The 19,057-nt window shown below is 44.0% G+C and overlaps 1 protein-coding gene, 1 long non-coding RNA gene and 1 other non-coding gene across 4 annotated transcripts in view; 2 read left to right on the top strand and 1 right to left on the bottom strand.

The window, feature by feature from the left end:
• The window catches only part of LOC134761435 (uncharacterized), a 383,675-nt gene that overhangs the window by 78,498 nt on the left and 286,120 nt on the right, over positions 1–19,057 (bottom strand). The window lies entirely within an intron of this gene.
• The window catches only part of FGF1 (fibroblast growth factor 1), a gene marked incomplete at its 5' end in the record, with an annotated part of 94,524 nt that overhangs the window by 59,180 nt on the left and 16,287 nt on the right, over positions 1–19,057 (top strand). The window contains 1 exon segment of the mRNA NM_001133601.1: positions 14,731–14,933. Within this exon segment, the coding sequence (NP_001127073.1) occupies positions 14,731–14,933 (203 nt within the window).
• LOC112133620 (small nucleolar RNA SNORA36 family) lies at positions 2,902–3,038 on the top strand. Its single transcript, XR_002915251.1, has one exon. It is a non-coding gene; the product is annotated as a small nucleolar RNA SNORA36 family (small nucleolar RNA).

The raw sequence follows: 19,057 nt of genomic DNA, 5'->3' as shown, positions 1-19,057 counted from the left end.
TGGGGAACAGAGCAAGAACCTGTTACACACAGAAAAATAATTTTTGCAAATCAAGCCTATCAAACTTCCTACATTGTATAAAATTTTACAATCTACTAACTGGAAAGTTTTGAACAGATCTATAGAAAAGTTGCTCTCACCACTGAGGGTTCAAGAGTACAATATCATGAAACACTAGGAAAAGTTCTGCCTTCTGTCTGCCCCACCCCAGGGGCCTATCTAAACATCTAGATTTATCAAACTTCATAAGAGCCCACTGAACCTGACAATGCCAAAAAGGAGCCCAGGAATGCAGGATCTTGAATGTGAAGAGGAATTATGTGCGAAAAGATGGCAGCTCCGAGAAGCAAGGAGAAGTCACTCTGACGTTCCTCCTTACTTCTTGTTGCCTAATCTGCTTTCAAAGGCCAATAAATTCAAAATTCTCCATTTTTCAAACAACCCCACCCAACATAGTGATTCTTTAATCTCTAAACATGACAGGGGGCAGTGGACATGAAGGATATAAATGGCTTTGAAAGGTCAGTTAGAAAAAAAGAAACAAGGAGAAAAACCATGAGGAGTTGAAGGGATAAAAGCAAACCATGTTTTGAGCTACCTGCCAAAGTTAAAGAAAACTCCCATGAGAGGCCATGTTTGATGGATGAGTTTACCGACAGAGTTATTGGCAACTATCTCTATCTAGCCTCATGATTTTGAGACGGAGTCTCGCTCTTTCACCCAGGCTGGAGTACAATGGTGTGATCTCGGCTCACTGCAACCTCTGCCTCCTGGGTTCAAGTGATTCTCTTACCTCAGCCTCCCGAGTGGCTGGGATTACAGGCACGTGCCATCACGCCCCGCTAATTTTTTGTATTTTTAGTAGAGACGGGGTTTCATCATGTTGGTCAGGCTGGTCTCAAACTCCCGACCTCGTGATCTGCCCGCCTCGGCCTCTCAACGTGCTGGGATTACAGGTGTGAGCCACCACGCCCAGCCCTGATAAATGACATCTTGACTGCAATGTGCACCTTCCTGAAGATGCTAGATACCAAGGCAGACTTATCTCTTAGTATAGCTTCTTGGATTCAAGATTTTAACTCACCTCCAAGCCCTTTCCTCCCTTATCAGACACCAGTCATGTCCTGGGGCCTTTGGTGATGTTCTCTTGCACCATCTCCTTCCCATAAAGGAGGATTCCTTTGCCTGCCAATAGCTGGGTTGTGAGTGGAGCCAGGTGTAGAATACTAATGATGTGGTCACGGGACAATGAGAGCCGTCAGTGGTGCTGAAACAGGGAGCAAACAGTGCAAATGGGAGAATGGTTCCTTTTGGACTGTTTATGTGGGATCAAAGGGAGTTGGCAAGCATATGGAACCTCTAAAAATAGACCACATCCTTAAAAAGAAAAAATGCAAAAAGACACAAGTTTTACATTGTCCTAGTGTAGGCTCTGCAAAAACTTGGCCCTTGAAGGCTAGCACTGGGGCAAGTGACTGTTTTCTTCCTGCCCTTTGGCTGTGATACCAACTGGGTCACTTTGCATATCCTGGGCGCTGCTCCCCTGCCTGCTTCCTGCGTGGTGCTTGGGGAATGCTGGGGCCTCCATGGCCCCCTTTCAAGATCCAGAATGGAGTCTGACATATGAAACGAGCTCCACAGGGTTTACATTCCTTCTTCATATCCAAGCACCTTAATACACAAACCCATATGCTGGGATTGCTAACTGTTCTTCCAGAGATGCCTGGATATTGTCTGTCTAGCAGAAATGTGAGTTTTGTCCTTTTTATTTTTTAATGTTTTGAGGGAGGCTGGGCCCCTTGGAAATGGGGATGACATTATAAACTGGTATTTCGGGACTGAGGGTTTTATTATTGACTAAGCCACAGATTTGCTTTGGTAAGCTGTCCAGTCTCTCTGCATCACACTTCTCTTGGCTGGAGAAGAAGGAGAGGTGTTCATCTAGCCCATATGATAGAGGAACAGCAAATACAAAATGATTATGAAGTACCTCATATAGTGTCTACACAACAGCTATCCAGAGATGCTTGTTTATTCATCCCAAATGCTCCGTGAAACCCCAACTGCTATCAAAGTTCAGATAATCAACTCACTAAACACAGGTTCATACTAACAAGGATAATGATAGCTGACATTTCCTAGCACTCACTATATGCAAGCTCCCTCCTGGGCCTTGTCCTATTCCTTCCTCATGGCAACATGATGAGATCTGAGCTCTTAACAGCTTCATTTTACAGAGAAGACAACTGGGGACCAGAAAGGTTACGTGACCTGCCTGGTTTGCAAGAACTTAATGACACAGCAGAAACCCAAATCCAGGTCTATGACTCTCAGGTTGTGAGAATTTCCATTTTCATGACATTTCCAACCCAGTCTGAAGGAGTCTCTGGCCTCTCCCCAACCCTTCATCTGCAATGGCAAATGGCTGCCCTGACAAGGGCCAAGATGGTCTCACAGGCTGCAGGGTCGCCTAAAGGAGGCACAGGAGTGACAATCAGGAAAGTGCTGATGGTGGGACGCTGCACCCTCGTGAAGAGGACAGGCCATCAGGGGAGGAACTTGCAAAGTTCCATTCAATAAAAACAGATATCTCCTTTAGAATATGAACGAATGGACTGTACACGTTCCAGGGGCTGGTAGAGTAAAAAGAATAGAGAAGCTCAAGGGTCACTCAGTTCAAGGGGCATTTTATTCTCTTATCCACATTTATTCAGCAATGAAAATAGTGGACTCTGGAGTCAGCAAACCCTACCTTCAGATCTCAGCTCAAACACGTTTTAGGTTGGTGCAAAAGTAATTGCGCTTTTGCCATTACTTTTAATATTTAGTGGTATGACCTTAGAAAAATGACATAAATTTTCTGAGCCTCACTTCCTTAGCTGCCAAATGGGGGAACTCAGACAATGCCTTGAGTTCAGTCGAGGACAGCTTCCCTTTTCTGTTAATTAAACTTTGGAACATTGGGGCATTAAAACAGGCTAGGGTAGGTGATTGCACAGAGAATATTATTCTATTCATTTCCTTCCTAGCCAAAAACAAAAACAAAAATATTTTCCTAACAGAATTTGAGGATTAATTAATGTAATGTGCTTAGAACCATATCTGGCATACAGTAAATGTTCAAAAAGGGTCATTATATTATTATTTGTGGACATATTTTATTATTTACGGGTAGGTCCAGAGTCGGCTATTGAGTAACAAATGGTAGGGCAAGCCCTCAGCATTTCTAAAGAGATAACAAACACATACTTCAAAAGACTGTGTCTGGAGAAGCTAAATTTTCTAGGTCAAGAGGGAAGAAAAAAAAGACGCAGCCAACAGACCATCTTCCTATAAGCTGGAAGGTTGGCTGATTTAGAGAAAGGAATGTCCTTGCTGGGCTGGTTCTGGAAATTGTAACTTGCACAACAACAGATTCAAAAGATTTTTGGAGACACATCAGTGAGAGAAGGCTAAAGGAGGTGGCGAAGGGCTGCCAGAACCCCTGCAGAATCACTTTGCATTTGGTGTGAAGCCCTGGGGCTTTAATGTGTCCGTCTGCAGGAAGGATATTTCCATTTAAGATGTGTGCAGGTCTTCAGGATGGCCCAGGGCCGGCAGGATGGTTTGGACCGTGGTGTACCATTAAAGTCCAGACAGAATGGGGGCCGGCAGAGCACGCCATTGCACCAGGGAGCACTCTGTTTTTTCTTTTGGAGTGGATACTGTTTTCTCTAAGCACTTAAAAGAATTCCTGACCTCCAACTGAATGATGCTCTATGAGGGGGAGTGTTTTGTGGATGAATAAGCCAGACTGCAGGGAAAAAACATACAGAATCAAGGGAAGAAATAAAGGACACTACAGGACACGTGTGTGTGTGTCTGCTTGTAGTTCTCTACTCTTCGTTAAGAAGTGTGCAAGCTGGGGCTGGGACTGAGCTGTTTGGTGACACAGCTGGATTAGATAACAGCCCCCACTTCCTGCCAGTTACACTAGATGCAAGCATCTATGTCCCTCTTGTCTGAAACATGGCTTGATGAGTCTGGTGTGGCTAAATTGTAAACTCCTTAAAGGCAGCAACTGATTTCTACTACCAACCCATACTCCCTTATTTGAAAAGCCTTGGGCTAGATATGTTTCAGAATCTGGAATTTGGATAATTTTAGCGAGGTAGTATGGCGCATATATTGTATATTATGGAACAACTCCAGTGGTGTCTGGGACACTACCCTAGAATCAAACACATTAATAACTGTACCAGATTATATAAGTATTATTAACACAAAGCAAAACAAATAGACTTTAAGTCTCAGGACAGTTTGGGCCAGGTTTTGCCACGATCTGTTGTGAAAGAACTTCTAGCTTTCAGAGCCTTTTGAATTTCAGAATTGTGGATTAGGGATCTCAGGTCTTTCTTTTTCTTTCTTTTCTTTTTTAAATTTCCAGGACATCTGCAGCATTCTGCCCATGGCAGGCACTGAGTAGAAGTTGTTGACTTCTAGAGTATGTGACATCTTGATCTCCCTCAAATAATATTTGATTCTAGAAACCAGGGGACAGTTCATTCTCAGTGACTTGGGGAGTCTTTAGAATTAAAAGTATCCTAAATTAAAGAACAGAAGAGAAAGACTATTAAGCACATTCTCTGTCATCCTGAACAGTAACACATGTAGACCCATGAAATATACTGAAAATTCATCACTAGCACATCATGTTGAGCACCTAAGCAAATGAGAGGAGTGCATCAGTGCTTATAAATGACAATGGAAAATTCTAACCTATCACTTAGAACATGGTATTTTTCGAATACTCTTAAAATATTACTAAATGGGCCAGGCGTGGTGGCTCATGCCTGTAATCCCAGCACTTTGTGAAGCCGAGGTGGGAGGATTGCTTGAGCCTAGAAGTTTAAGACCAGCCTGGGTAACACAGTGAGACCCATCTCTACAAAAAAGAATTTTAAAAGTTAGCCAGGCAGCCGGGCATGGTGGCTCACGCCTGTAATCCCAGCCCTTTGGGAGGCTGAGGCAGGTGGATCACCTGAGGTCCAGAGTTCGAGACCAGCCTGGCCAACATGGTGAAACCCCGTCTCTACTAAAAATACAAAAATTAGCCAGGTATGGTAGCGGGTGCCTGTAATCCCAGCTACTCAGGAGGCTGAGGCAGGAGAATTGCTTGAACCCAGGAGGCGGAGGTTGCAGTGAGCCGAGATTGTGCCATTGCACTCCAGCCTGGGCAACAAGAGCGAAACTCTGTCTCAAACAATCAAACAAAAAAAAGTTAGCCAGGCATGGTGGCCTATGCCTGTAGTCCCAGCTACTTGGGAAGCTGAGGTGGGAGAATCACTTGAGCCAAGGAATTTGAGGCTACAGTGAGTATGAGTGTACCACTGCACTCTGCACTCCAGCCTGGGTGACACAGCAAGACCCTATCTCAAAAAAAAAAAATTTTTTTTAATGAAATGACACAAAATATTTCTAAATATGAAAAATCAAGTTTGTTCAATCCTAAATCAACACCAGATGATTCGTAAAAGTGACAAAAGGGGCCAGGCGCGGTGGCTCACGCCTGTAATCCCAGCACTCTGGGAGGCTGAGGCAGGTGGATCACCTGAGGTCAGGAGTTTGAGACCAGCCTGGCCAACATGGTAGACACCCCGTCTCTACTAAAAGAATGCAAAAATTAGCTGGGCGTGGTGGCATGTGCCTATAATCCCAGCTACTCAGGAGGCTGAGGCTGGAGAAATCACTTGAACCCGGGAGGTGGAGGTTGCAGTGAGCCGAGATCGTGCTACTGCACTCCAGCCTGGGCGACAGAACAAGACTCTGTCTCAAAAAAAAAAAAAAAAAGTGACAAAAGGGTACACAGCTGGTGATAGTCAAGCTAACATCTATCAGACGCGTACAAGTTCTCAAGTGCTGAGATTACAGTGACTCTGTTCAATAGCTACTGTTATGCAGCCCCATTTTGCAGATGAGGAAACTGGGGCACTGTGAGAATGAGTCGTTTACTAGTGAGTCTCCAACCAGGATTCAAACCCAAGTTTATCAGAGGGGAAAAAAAAGGAGAATTTTAAAAGCCCTGGCATTTGCCAATTTCTATGATATAAATATTCTCACCAGGGTTGATTTCAAGATATTAATGATTTAATAATAGTAAAATTCCTGAATATTTAATAATTGGCTTTCATGAGCTTGTGGGAGCTGTCTCCTGCACACCATTGTCAAGTCCATCCCATAGTCAAGTCCACAGTTTACTGTCAACCATGGAAGATGAGATTTCAGCTCATGGAACAGAACTGGTTTGGGGGCAGCATGCTGAGATGCTAGCCCAGGCCAGTCAGCCATGGCTACACTCCTACCTCAGACTCAGTACAGATCATGGAGGGTGGAGAAGAAGAAATAGAAAGCAAAGAACACACTGCCTCCCTTTCTTCGGCAACTTTCCTTCACCAGGGAGTGGAAGGTGGGTCCCTGCCAGCCTAACACGCCATGGCAGAAATAAAAAAACCTGGATTTTTTTTTCCAGGCCCTACAAATATTTTTCTTGGTTAGATAAGTTCAGACTTGAGACTAAAGGAGCTGATCACTTCCTTTCTGAGATCCTTAATTTCCATAGTATTTTCTTTAAAGAAATAAGGAAGTATTTATTACAAGATGAGGACAGGGTTTGAGCCTGCCTTTAACCAAAGGTAGGGTATTCTGGCCTAATTTGAACCCAATTAAAATACATTTAGACTCTTGGCTTAGCTTCTTTGTCAATACCTATAGGACAGCACCTGCTAATTAGGTAGTCTGATAAGATGTTCCACGAGAGGCTCCTGAGAAAGGACTGGCCCTTCAATCAACAAGAATTCACAGGACACTAATATGCATAGGTATTTGCTCAATGCTAGATATAGAAAGAAAAGGCACAGTTTCTGTCCCATGGTCTCAGAGACTAATGAAGGAGTCAGTCAAGTAAACGTAGTTAAATTACATTCATTTGCTCATTCAACAGATGTTTATCAAATGCCCATTAGGTGCCAGGCATTTTGCTAGGCACTGGGATACCATTGTGAGCAAGACCAATTGGTTTGTACTATCATGGAGCTGACAGTCAAGTCATGAAAAGAGACATTAAATAATCACAAGAGTAAATGTGTAATGAAACACTGGTAGCAAGAGCCTTGAAGAAATGTTAAATGGTCCTGTGAGAACTGGAGGAACCTGACTCAGTTCAGGGAAGACAGGAAAAGCTTTCATGAGGAATTGAGAGTTGAACTAAGATTTGAAGAAAAACTAGGAGTTAACCAGGGGAGTAGGGTAGAGAGAAAGAGAGGAACATCACTCCAGAGGGAACAGCATGGGCAAAGGTCCTAGGGTGGGAGGGAATCAGAAAATGGAAGGCAAGTTTGGAGGGAGACGTGGTGGGAAATGAGGCAGACGGGAAGTAAGGGCTGAACCTCCCAGAGTCCTGTAGGCCACAGCAAGGCTTTTGTTTTTGTCCCGGAGCAATGGGAAATCACTGAAGAGTTTAGGCAGGGGGATATAGATGGGAATTACATCCAGTGCTGCAGTGAAGTAAAGGAAATGCTGTCTGCTGTTGGGAGAACACGGGGGAATGAACCCACCTAAACTGGTATATGTGAATTTTAAGAAAGAGTAGGGAGGTTAGGGTTGGGGGATGTGTCCAAATAAGGCTTGCTCGAGGAGGAAATATCCAAAATATCCAGCTAAATTTTTGAAGGGTGAGTGTGACTTAGTCAGACCATGGTGAAAGGGTGGAGGAAAGGAGGGAAGGAGGGAGGGAGGGAGGGAGAAAGAGAAAGAGAGAGAGAGAGAGAGACAGAAAATACTGTTGGCAGCAGCAGAATGTTTGGGCTAAGACCTGGGTGAGTATGAGGGTGTAGGGGGACTATAAAAAGAGGCCAATAAGAGAAAAAGTCACAGGGTTAAGAAGGGGTCAAATGATGAGAGCCTCACAGGTCATGGCAGGAGTCTGGGTTTTATCTTGAAAGACAACGGGAAATCAATGACCCAGTCAAAGATCTACAGCAGGGGAGTGATGAGTTAGAATGGTCACTAGCAGCAGAATTGACAGTGGATTGAAAAAAGGCAGTGCTGGAAAGGTGACACCTGCTGCAGCAGCCCAGGTGAGACAGGTGCTGGATCTGTGCTAAGGCAACAGAAGTGAGGCTGGAGAAAAGGGGATGGCTTTAGGAGACACTAAAAAGGTAAAACTGAAAGGGCATTGTCACCAACTGTACAGGTGGGAGTGATTTCTATTCTGCCCAAAGAATAGTCTGAATGAAACAAATTTTTCTATTTGGGTTGTCTTGCCTTATGACCTGGTACATGGTCAATTTTTGTAAATGTTCCATGTGTCCTTGATAAGAATGATGTTCACTTCATTGTTGGGTACAAGGTTCTTTTATACACTCATCAATTAAGTTTACTAGTTGTGTATTTCAATCTTCTACATATTAATATTTGGTGTCTGTTTGCTCTATCATTTATGACAGAAATGTATTATAAAATCTCCCACTGTAATTGTGGAGTTGTCATTTTCTCTTTACATATTTGTCAATTTTTGTTTTATGTATTTTGAGGCTATGTCATCAGATATATACATGTTTGGAATTTGTATATCTTTCTGTTGAATTAATCCACCTACTATGTGGCAATTCCTTTTATCTTTAGTCATTCTTTTTGTCTTAGTCCCACTTTATCTGATATTAATATCGCCACACGAGTTTTCAATTTTTTTTTTTTTTTTTTGGAGATGGAGTCTTTCTCTATCACCCAGGCTGGAGTGCAGTGCCACGATCTCAGCTCACTGCAAGCTCTGCCTCCTGGGTTCACACCATTTTCCTGCCTCAGCCTCCCCAGTAGTTGGGACTACAGGCACCCGCCACCAGCCCAGCTAATTTTTTTGTATTTTTAGTAGAGACAGGGTTTCACCGTGTTAGCCAGGATGGTCTCGATCTCCTTACCCCGTGATCTGCCCGCCTCAGCCTCCCAAAGTGCTGGGATTACAGGCGTGAGCCACCGCGCCCAGCTGAGTTTTCAATTTTTTTGTTAACATTTGTCTGGTATCTATTTTTCATTCTTTTGCTTTTAACCTTTCTATGTCATTATGTTTTAAATGTGTCTCTTGTAATCAGAGTGCAGATGGATTTTAAACAAAAACAGTAGCTAGTAAATTTAGCACATTTACATTTATTGTGATTATACATATATTTGGATTTAGTTTGGCCACCTAATTTTGAGCAATTTTTTTACTTTATTTTCTTTTTTTCTTTTTCTAGATTATTTTGGAATAGCACAGGGTTTTTTTGTTTTTTGTTTTTTGGTTTTTCTTGAGACGGAGTTTCGCTGTTGCTCAGGCTGGAGTGCAATGGCACAATCTCAGCTCACCACAACCTCCGCCTCCCCGGGTTCAAGCGATTCTCCTGCCTCAGCCTCCTGAGTAGCTGGGATTACAGGCATGCACCACCATGCCCAGCTAATTTTGTATTTTTAGTAGAGACAGTGTTTCTCCATGTTCATCAGGCTGGTCACGAAGATAAGCACAGTTTTATTTATTCCACCTTATCCCCCTTACCCCTACCAGTTGCTGCTTAGACTAAATACATTCTATTTCTTTTCTTTTAGTAGTTACCTTTAACATTTAACATGTATATTTGACTTAACAAAATTTAAAGTTAATATCTCTAAGGAAGAGTTAAGATTTTGGGTGATGCCATTCATAGCCACAGGGAGCAAGGACTTAGAGCATATTTGGAACCAAAGCTAAGGCCCATTTTGTGTATGCTGGGTTTGAGGATACATCCAATTATCACCTTAACAGGTGTCTGTCTACACATCTACCTTCAGTGGCTTTATACACTTTGCAAAATATCCTCCTTCATGGGTATTCCACATTGCTTACACAATGACAGGGATTAAAAACAAAACTAAAAATTAAATGTCAGTGTTTGCCTTCCTTTGATTCTTAACACATCACAGTCTTTCCTTCCAGCTTAGTTTCCAGGGCCAAGCTGAGCACAAATGTCTCCTAGAAATAATGGGCTTTGCAAATAACTATAATAACTATATAGTAACTGTCACTATATTAACTGTTGATAAGCTGAGAACTGAGTCTGAAATGCAGACCAGGATTTTTTCTTACATAACCATGGCTTACCTTTGCGTCTTTCATCTTCTCTGCTATGTTTGTGGCTTACATCACAGGGGGAGGAGCTTAGCTCATTTCTGCCAAATATGGGAATGAAAAACTTCTATTTTCAAACCAATTAAAAAATTATTTTTAATTAAGCATTTAATCACAGCTGACTTAGATCACACCAGGCTCCAACTAGCTCAACATAACCAGTTACTATTATCTCCTATAGGTCAGTTCCCATTTTTCAAGTGCTGTATGAATATTGTACCCATCTAATCCTTCAGACAACTGTGTGAGAGGCAGGATGAGAATTATTAGAGGAAACATCTCAGAAGGAGTGAATGACTCGCCCGGGTTCCCAGAGCCAAAGTGGTTGCTTACTATCCACATCCTGTTCATGTGTCAGAGTTCAGGTTCCCTTCCAGAGGCCACAGCTGACAAAGTATGTCAGCCTTAACACAGATGTTCCAATAGGCTTGGTGTTCCTCTAACCTGGGTGTCACTGATAAATCAAAAAAAATCATCTGGATTTCCTAAAATCTCACCCATACCCCAAATCTCAAAGGGCTGGGCTTCGTGCACAATGATGACACGGAGTTCGCTGGGCTTGATCTTCTCCGTTTCCCAACACAACAGACAATCCCCTCCTCTGACAGCCACTAAAAAGAAAATAGTAACAAGAAGCAGAGCTTATAAATTTCCATTACACTTAATGCCTGATTTCACTTAGTTAATGGATTCATTTATTAAAGCAATTTGTGTAAATCTCCAAGGGCCTGCTAATGTTGCTGCCTTGTGGCTTTATCACGCCATACACTTCCTTTATTTCTATCCTTTAACAAATAGTGGATTGGCAAGGAACTTTGGACCAACTACTGCTCAAACTATAGGTAAATTACAAATAAAGTTTAAAATAAGGGCTTTTCTTGCCCCTGGGGTTTCCTTTAGCAACAAAAAGGGATTTCATTTTTTGTATGTTTCAGCTGAGTCATCAATCTCAGCTATTATGTTCTGTCAGTTTCATGTTGACTCCAGGCTTATTTTCAGGAGCCTACATGTCTCCTTCGGGTTTTCAGGTGTGGATCTGAAGGGTTTGGGGAGCCATCTGACATCAGTATAGGCACCCTCATGATGGTCCCTCTCACTGAGGGGAGCAGGCAGAGAGCAGAGGTGTGGCCTTGTATAACTGCAGGTACACTGTGGTCAGGAGGGAGGGGCCCCTGAGGACCTGCTGGGCTCTGGCTGAGGTCATTCAGCCAGTGAAAACTCCACAGTGGTGAAGTCTGGGCTGCATGGCTCATACACACATGATCTAGAATCTAGAAGAAAAGACAGTCTTTTTTTTTTTTTTTTTTTTTTTTTGAGACGGAGTCTCGCTCTGTCGCCCGGCTGGAGTGCAATGGCGCAATCTTGGCTCACTGCAATTGTCGTCTCCCAGGTTCAAGCGATTCTCCTGCCTCAGCCTCCCAAGTAGCTGGGACTACAGGCATGCACCACCATACCTGGCGAATTTTTGTATTTTTAGTAGAGATGGGTTTTTGCCATGTTGGCCAGACTGGTCTTGAACGCTTGACCTCAAGTGATCCACCCACCTCGGCCTCCCAAAGTGCTAGGATTGCAGGCATGAAACAGCATGCCTGGCCTGAAAGGCCATTCTTAACATGAAATTGCCCCACAATCAGAGACAAATGGGGACCTACACTGGAGGAAGTCCAGAGACAAGGAGAAACAAAATTCAGCCCACCTAAGATTGACAATACAAATGACTATTTGTGCAGTTAAGTGGCAACAACTAGTATATAATTATTGTCTCCTGTACCAAATGAAGTACATAACTTAGGAAGTGGTTGGAAAAAACAAATGAAAGAAAAAAATCATTATCTCTTAGCTGTACTTTAAGGAAGGGGAATCTGGTGATGGTTGTGTGCTAATGGAGAGGTGAGGGGTAAAGATATCCACACTGGGAAAAGCTAAATTGCTTTACATTAGAAGTGGATCCAGAAGGGAGTGAAGTGAGGAGTTAGAGTGAGAGGCTGGGTGGAGACAGGAGTGAGTGGACAGACTGAGGGAGAGACAGAGGGAGAGAGAGTAAGAGAGCCAGAGGTGGGCACAGAAGGACTTAGAGGCTTATGGATAAGAGAGAAAGGTTTGGAAGAGACAGTGAGGATGGAGAGAGATTGTACTATGCAAGGTAAACTCTGCAATCCTCTCTGTGAAACTGATATAAATAAAATTATATATATTATATATATGTAATATTATGTTTATTTTCTGTCTGTTGCTGTATTAAGTGAAAAGAATTGATCGAAGTTTCACCATATGGGATGGAGGGGACATTTGGGACGGTCTGACTTTAAATATAGTTAAAAATATGTATTTCGCATATTTGCATATAGTTTAAATATATGCAAAATTCTCTTTGGGATTCTTGGAGGCACCTCCAACAGTAGCTGAAACCAGGGACAATGGCTGGCCCATGTGGTGGCAGAGTGGGAAAAATGTACCAGAAACATTAAAATGCCAGGAGCAGAGAAAACAGATGGAGGCTTCCAACACGAGCCCTCATTTTAAAGTCATAGGGACATATTGTAATTGGTGTCTTGATTTATGATGGAACCGTCTCCTATGAGAGCAGCTCCACACGACTGCTACAGGCACTGATGGATTGTTAGTGCAGGGAAGGCAGGGTAGCTGCTGGTCTTCCATGATGCTCACGAAGCTGCTGGGGTGGGCTTCTCCTGGAGAAGGAGGAGATCCATGGAGTCTTGTTTCACAGATGGCATGGGGGCAAAAAGAGAGGCTGTTGGTGGAGACTAGCCAACCTTTGGGTCACAAATAAATATATGAATGACAAGTTAATGGTGGCAGATGTACATGCCAGACAATGGGTAAAAACCCCACTCCTCATAAAAAGATAAGTGTTGATAAAGTCACTAAACCTTTTCATGGTGATCAAGGGCAAATTGGGGCTTTCTGTTCCCAGACCCCTTTTGTGGTTCAGCTCCATTGCTTACTAGCTGTTGCCCTTGGGCAGGTCACTGAGCATCTCTAAGCTTTGATTTTATTAAAAATGAGGATAATATTCGTGTCCATTTCAAGGGATTATGGTGAGATTACTTGAGATAACCTGTAGCCCAAAATACGTTAATGAGGATGATGATTTTTATTCTAAGACCACTTGATAATCAATATGTATTGATGATCACATTCACTACTCACACTTACAAAGTGCGGCTCCCAGGCTGGGCGCCGTGGCTTTCACCTGTAATCCCAGCACTTTGGGAGGCCGAGGCAGGCGGATCACGAGGTCATGAGTTCAAGACCAGCCTGGCCAACATGGTAAAACCCCATCTCTACTAAAAATGTAAAAATTAGCCTGGTGTGGTGGTGCATTCCTGTAATCCCAGCTACTTGGGAGGCTGAGGCAGGAGAATTGCTTGAACTGGGACCCGGGAGGCAAAGGTTGCAGTGAGCCAAGATCGTACCACTGCACTCCAGCCTGGGCTACAGAGACTCCGTCTCGGGAAAAAAAAAAAAAAAAGCGCAGCTCACACATTAGTTTCCTGGTCTCTTTTTGGCCTCTTTCTTTTCAGTTTTTAGAGTCACCAGCACTTCCTTCTCCTAAATGGTGGAGCAAGTATATGTTTTCACCAATTCTAATGCTCATTGGTTTTGCTTTTTAATCCTTTGAGGTGTAAGTGATGCATTTTCACATTAATAATATAAGTTTGTATGTAGTGGCTACATATAATGTTAAAGGTATATTATATATAATATGGTGGTTTCTGTGTTCTATCTCACATTAGAAAATAGCTAGGATGAAAACAGCCTGCGTGCAAGGGACAGACCCACCTTCTCTGTGCCACATGAAGCTATGTGGAAAGCTGCGGAATGGGCAGGAACCAGGCATAGCCTTCATAATGATCTGTCTCATAACATTTCCTTTGATATGGTGTTTGCCCTTTAAAAACCCCACTTACTCCCAGTCTGTGCCTTTTTCCCTGGTTCCAGTTCTGTTTCCCCCAGCAAATCCAGAAGTTTCCCTTAACATACTAACCCTTTGCTTTCCCTGTTGTGTCCCTGAAAGGCCTCCTGTGCCTTTGGCTGCAGGTCCCGAACGTCCAGGCCATCTGTGCTATCTGCTTCACGGTACCTCATCAACGCAGCGTAAGGGTGGAGGGCAGAACCTTGGTCCTGGCCTCTCAGCTTTTGTGGGTTTCAGCCAGACCCTGGGTGTTATTTTAGTGCAACTTCGGTGTTTAATTTGAGGATGTGTGTGGACCAGAAGGAGGGACCAAAACATGATTTTTTTCCCCATGGTCAGATGATTAAATTTGAAGTTCTAAAAAATGCACAGTTTGGTCCAAAGCTGTGTCCAATTGGGAAGAGGGAAAAATGCCCTGGAAACCCCTCCCAGGCCTGGGACCATCCTTCCTTAACCACCAGCCACCTCACAGGCCCGCGGACTGCAGGCATCACCTGGGCAGGCTGTGCTTACTCACTACCCAGGAGCCCTGTGCCCTGGAGCTGTCCTTCCTCTCTTCAAAGTGCATTTTGTGCCTTTGCTGGAAGAACCGACTATAAGTTTGTTCAATTTCTTACAGTCTTGAAAGCGCCACAAGCAGCAGCTGCTGAGCCATGGCTGAAGGGGAAATCACCACCTTCACAGCCCTGACCGAGAAGTTTAATCTGCCTCCAGGGAATTACAAGAAGCCCAAACTCCTCTACTGTAGCAACGGGGGCCACTTCTTGAGGATCCTTCCGGATGGCACAGTGGATGGGACAAGGGACAGGAGCGACCAGCACAGTAAGCCCATCTCTATGGCACCCCCTTCCCTTTCTGACATCTTCTGTAGTCAAGGAGGGAGGAAGGTGCATATTTAAGTACAGGTACTTGCTTCTCCAAGGTTCTATCCGGGCATGACACATTCAGAGGTGGAGTCACATAAATGTGTAAAATGTCTGGGTTTGGAAAATAGGAAGTTGTGGGGGCCACCACTTACCCAAACGTGTCCTATTTCAAGTTTTTTAAAGCACTCTCTGCTGACCCAACAGAACTGGCTGCCGGTGCTCAATCGCTGTATGTTTTCCCAGGTTTCTGTAACTAGTGAAAGATCTGGCCCCGAAGGCTAGTCAGGGGCCTGCACGCTTCATGATGGGATGAACCAGACGGGCATGGCGGTAAATCCTGCACGGAGATGTGGGCTCCGTTTCAAGTCAGCTGACTCTCCTGGTTATGTTTCCACTGGGCTTGATTTGTGAAATCCTAGTTCATAATCGTAGTCTTACACATCATAAATTATGCAGCTTTCCCTCTGCGTATCACGCAGATGTGGCTGTGGTAACCGGCAGTGGTAAAGTCATTCTCCAGACCCTATAGAAACTGGAGAGTAGGAGCGACTAGCGCCAAATGCTGAATATCTCTTCCAGGACTTCCTGGCAGCCTGGTTCTCAGAGGTGTTGATAAATGAAGGTATGACTCTGGAGAAAAGAATCTTCTTGACTATCTAAGTACAAAAAAATCTCTTCCTTCTGCTTTGGTACTTCTGGCATTGGTGTGCATGTTTGATATTAGGTGTCCGGGTCCTATCGTGATGTTATCTGAGATTCCCTGAGTCCCACTGCAGCATCAGAGGTTACAAAGAAGCCTAAAGTCTGATCCAGTCCCTGCTTAGAGGGTCAGCAATCTCAAGAGTCAAACATGCCACAAATCAAGAGAAGGAAAATCAGGAGACACAGAAGAAGACAGGCAGGCAGGAAGTTTCTGTAGGACTGGCTTTAAAATGCAATGCAAAACACTCACTTTGACATGATGGTTTATATATCAGGTGGTCTTAATTATTCATGGACCATGCACCAGAGGTTGCAGGCTCTAAGTACAAATGACCACTTCGCTGGTGCTCACGCTGTACCCTCAGATGCACGGGTAATGGGGATGGACGCTGGCGTTTACACATGGGGTGACATTGTTCCTTCCTCCCCACCCACCACACAGACCCTTGAGATGAGGAGCCAGAAGGCTGAGGCTGGGGCTTGCAGCTGCAGAATTAGCTCTTTTGGGCTTTGTTTTGATGGCTTATCTTCAAATGGGCTTGCTGAATGCCTTATACTCAGTGAAAAACAGGTGTCAGAATGAGGCAAAAAAAGACTCTAGTTTGTTAAAAAGCATACATAAGCAATGTTCACTGCAAATTAGCAAACTTAGATTGTAGTCCATTGTGTCAGGCATGATACACAACTCACGTGATCTGCCCCACACAACACAAAGGAACAAGCTTTAATTCCTCTGGGTTTTAAGTGTTCGTAATACGTCTTACCAATTTTCTGAAAAAGTAGGGAATGCTCTCTGGTCCTCAGAACCCAAGAGGAAAGGCAAACTTCGTGACATGTTCCTTGGGGTTAAGCTAGCTCTTCTGGAAACCTTGACTTCTGGAGTAACAAAAGGCTCCAATACTGGAATTTCTGTAGCAATGGAAAATGGCTTCACTGTTGTCATTCCATCATTAGCACAACAGACTGCACTCTGGATGTGTAACACTGGCACAACTTCTGGAGTCCACAGTGGATTTGGCCGCCTGACTTGAGATGTCAGGAGCCCCTAGAAAGCAGCACAGCGTAGCCCTGGGAGTGCAGGTGAGGATTTCTGCATTCAAGGAACGCCAGATTATTTTCCAAGTGAACTTGGACAACTGCACCTTTCACCCTCACTTTTCTCATGTGTACAAAAAGGATACTAATATTCCTTGCCTTACAGGTTTCTTGGGAGGGCTAAATGAGGTAATATAGTGAGAGTTCTTGGCACAGTGGCTGGCACAGAGGAACAGTACAGCATGTGTTGGTTCATACTGCAGTTATTATCATCAAGCTTTCCATATAATCAGCCTAGCATATGGTAACACAGGGTCGTATTTAAGGACCTTCCAGACTCCTCTTTTTAACAGTACTGCCACCCAGGAAAGCCAAGGGGCTAGATGCAGGCTTAGATTCAGGTTCTCTCTGCCAACACTCAGAGTTATTGTGTGGGCCTATTATTTGCTTACTCTGGAACTAAGAACAAGGACCAAGAGGACAGAGATCAGAGTAAGTGGGGTGGGTGGCCAGAAGCTCATCCCTGTACCTGTCAGTACTGGAACTGGATATTCCACTGCCGAGTCAGCAGGCTCGAGTTCAAGCCTACTTTGCCCCTTTCTACCTGGAGCAGCCCTGGACAATTAACGTTCTTGCCATTATGCATTCTTTCTGTTTGCAAACTCTGCAAAAGAAGCTTCAAGCCCCTCAGCCCTGGGACTCTTCCAGTCCTTTCCTGACTAGAAATTGAAGTGTCTCTAGTGTTCCCAGATAATTTTCAGGAAAATCGTTTAATCTCGCTGAGACTCAGTTTCCTCACCTGTGGAATGGGAATGGCAGCATTGTCCAGTGTGCCTCACAAGGGCGAAACTTCTATTTACTAGGATTCTGCAGGTGAGAGGACTCCTGGGCACGGATGTACTCCCTGAATGTGGTTCTGTCGCCCTCTTCTGCCCAGTGGTGGTACTGCCAGAGCCCTTCTGAGTTTCAAGGGTTATTGAGAAACAGAATTGCCTCAGCCAGGCATGAGACGGATGCTCCCTGACTAAATGTGATCCACACGGCCTGGCAAGGAGATATTTTTGATTCCTTGATCGCTAGTTTGAGCATAATTAGAGACTGAGGTGACAGAGTCACACGTTAAGACTTCCTTCAGAAAGAGCGTTTCTAAAAGCCAATCGAAAAATTTAAACAAATCACACAAGATAGAACCGTATGCCTTTGAGCTCTACAAAGTAGAAATAACTCCTTTCACGGCTTCTCTTTGTCTCCAAGTCATTGATCATTCCTGGGCAAATGTATCTTCTTCCTACCTCTACAAGAATGAGTTTCCAAGTACCTAACCTTTCTTATAGTGGTATAACCCTAGGGCAGATGCTTGTGTGTGGGCTATTCTAATAGAGACCGGAGTAAAATGTCTCTACTGGTGGACTTCTGGCCTGCAGAGAAGATAGTTTTGGGTTTTGGTTTGTCCCATTACCATTCCTTAGATCGGTGCTGCAGGCAATTACCAATATGGACTGTGAACATTGGTTACGCTGCCATGCTAGGAAGGCCAGGCAGAATCAGCCAGGGCGTGCTGCATAGATTCCAGGGCTGATGGGCACAATTTGTGAGAAGGCTCATCTTGGCCCCTAAGCTTCAACTCAGGGGAACACGTAAGTGGTGTCACCGTGAGAGGGGGAGGTCCTGGAAGAGGATCAGGTCCAGGGGAAGATGGCCAGTTCCATTTTAGACACAAGCATTTGAGGAGTGTCTCACGTACCATGCAGCTGTCCTCAGGGTTATAATTCTCCATTGATTTGTGTGATTATTTAATGGTTTTCCCTCCTACTGGACTCCTAGAGGACAAGGACTTTGTCTCTTATTGCTCAACACTACAAATTTTGTGTCTAGCACATTGCCTGCCACTTGGTAAAATGCCCAGTAAACATTAATTTGATAAGTGACTGAATTATATTGGTGGCAGCTAAATTCAAAGTCAACAATATATTCAATAAACATCTATGAGCCCTGATATGTGCTGGGCATTATGCTGAACCCCTTCACTTCCACCTAATCACAACCTTGAGAAATTACTAATTATTATCACTCTAAGAACACTGCAGTTGACAGGCGTAACCAGCTCCTAACTGGGAAGGCTTGGCACCAACCACGTCTTCGGCTTCCAGGACTAAGTCTCCTTCCGTATCCCACCACCATCCAACACCAACATCATGACAGTGGTTCCGCCCCACAAACTGATTCAATAAACACATCTGTGTTGTGGGTCAGATGGGTGTAGGTCAGGTCCCAACACTGCTGCTCACCAGTTGTATCATCCTGGGACAGTTACTTCTCAATGTGCCTCAGTTTCCTTGTTTT

The sequence above is a fragment of the Pongo abelii genome, chromosome 4 (assembly GCF_028885655.2).
Source record: "Pongo abelii isolate AG06213 chromosome 4, NHGRI_mPonAbe1-v2.0_pri, whole genome shotgun sequence".
Lineage (NCBI taxonomy): Eukaryota > Metazoa > Chordata > Mammalia > Primates > Hominidae > Pongo > Pongo abelii.
The sequence above is the reverse complement of the archived record's forward strand: the minus strand, read 5'-3'. Positions and strand labels throughout refer to the sequence as shown.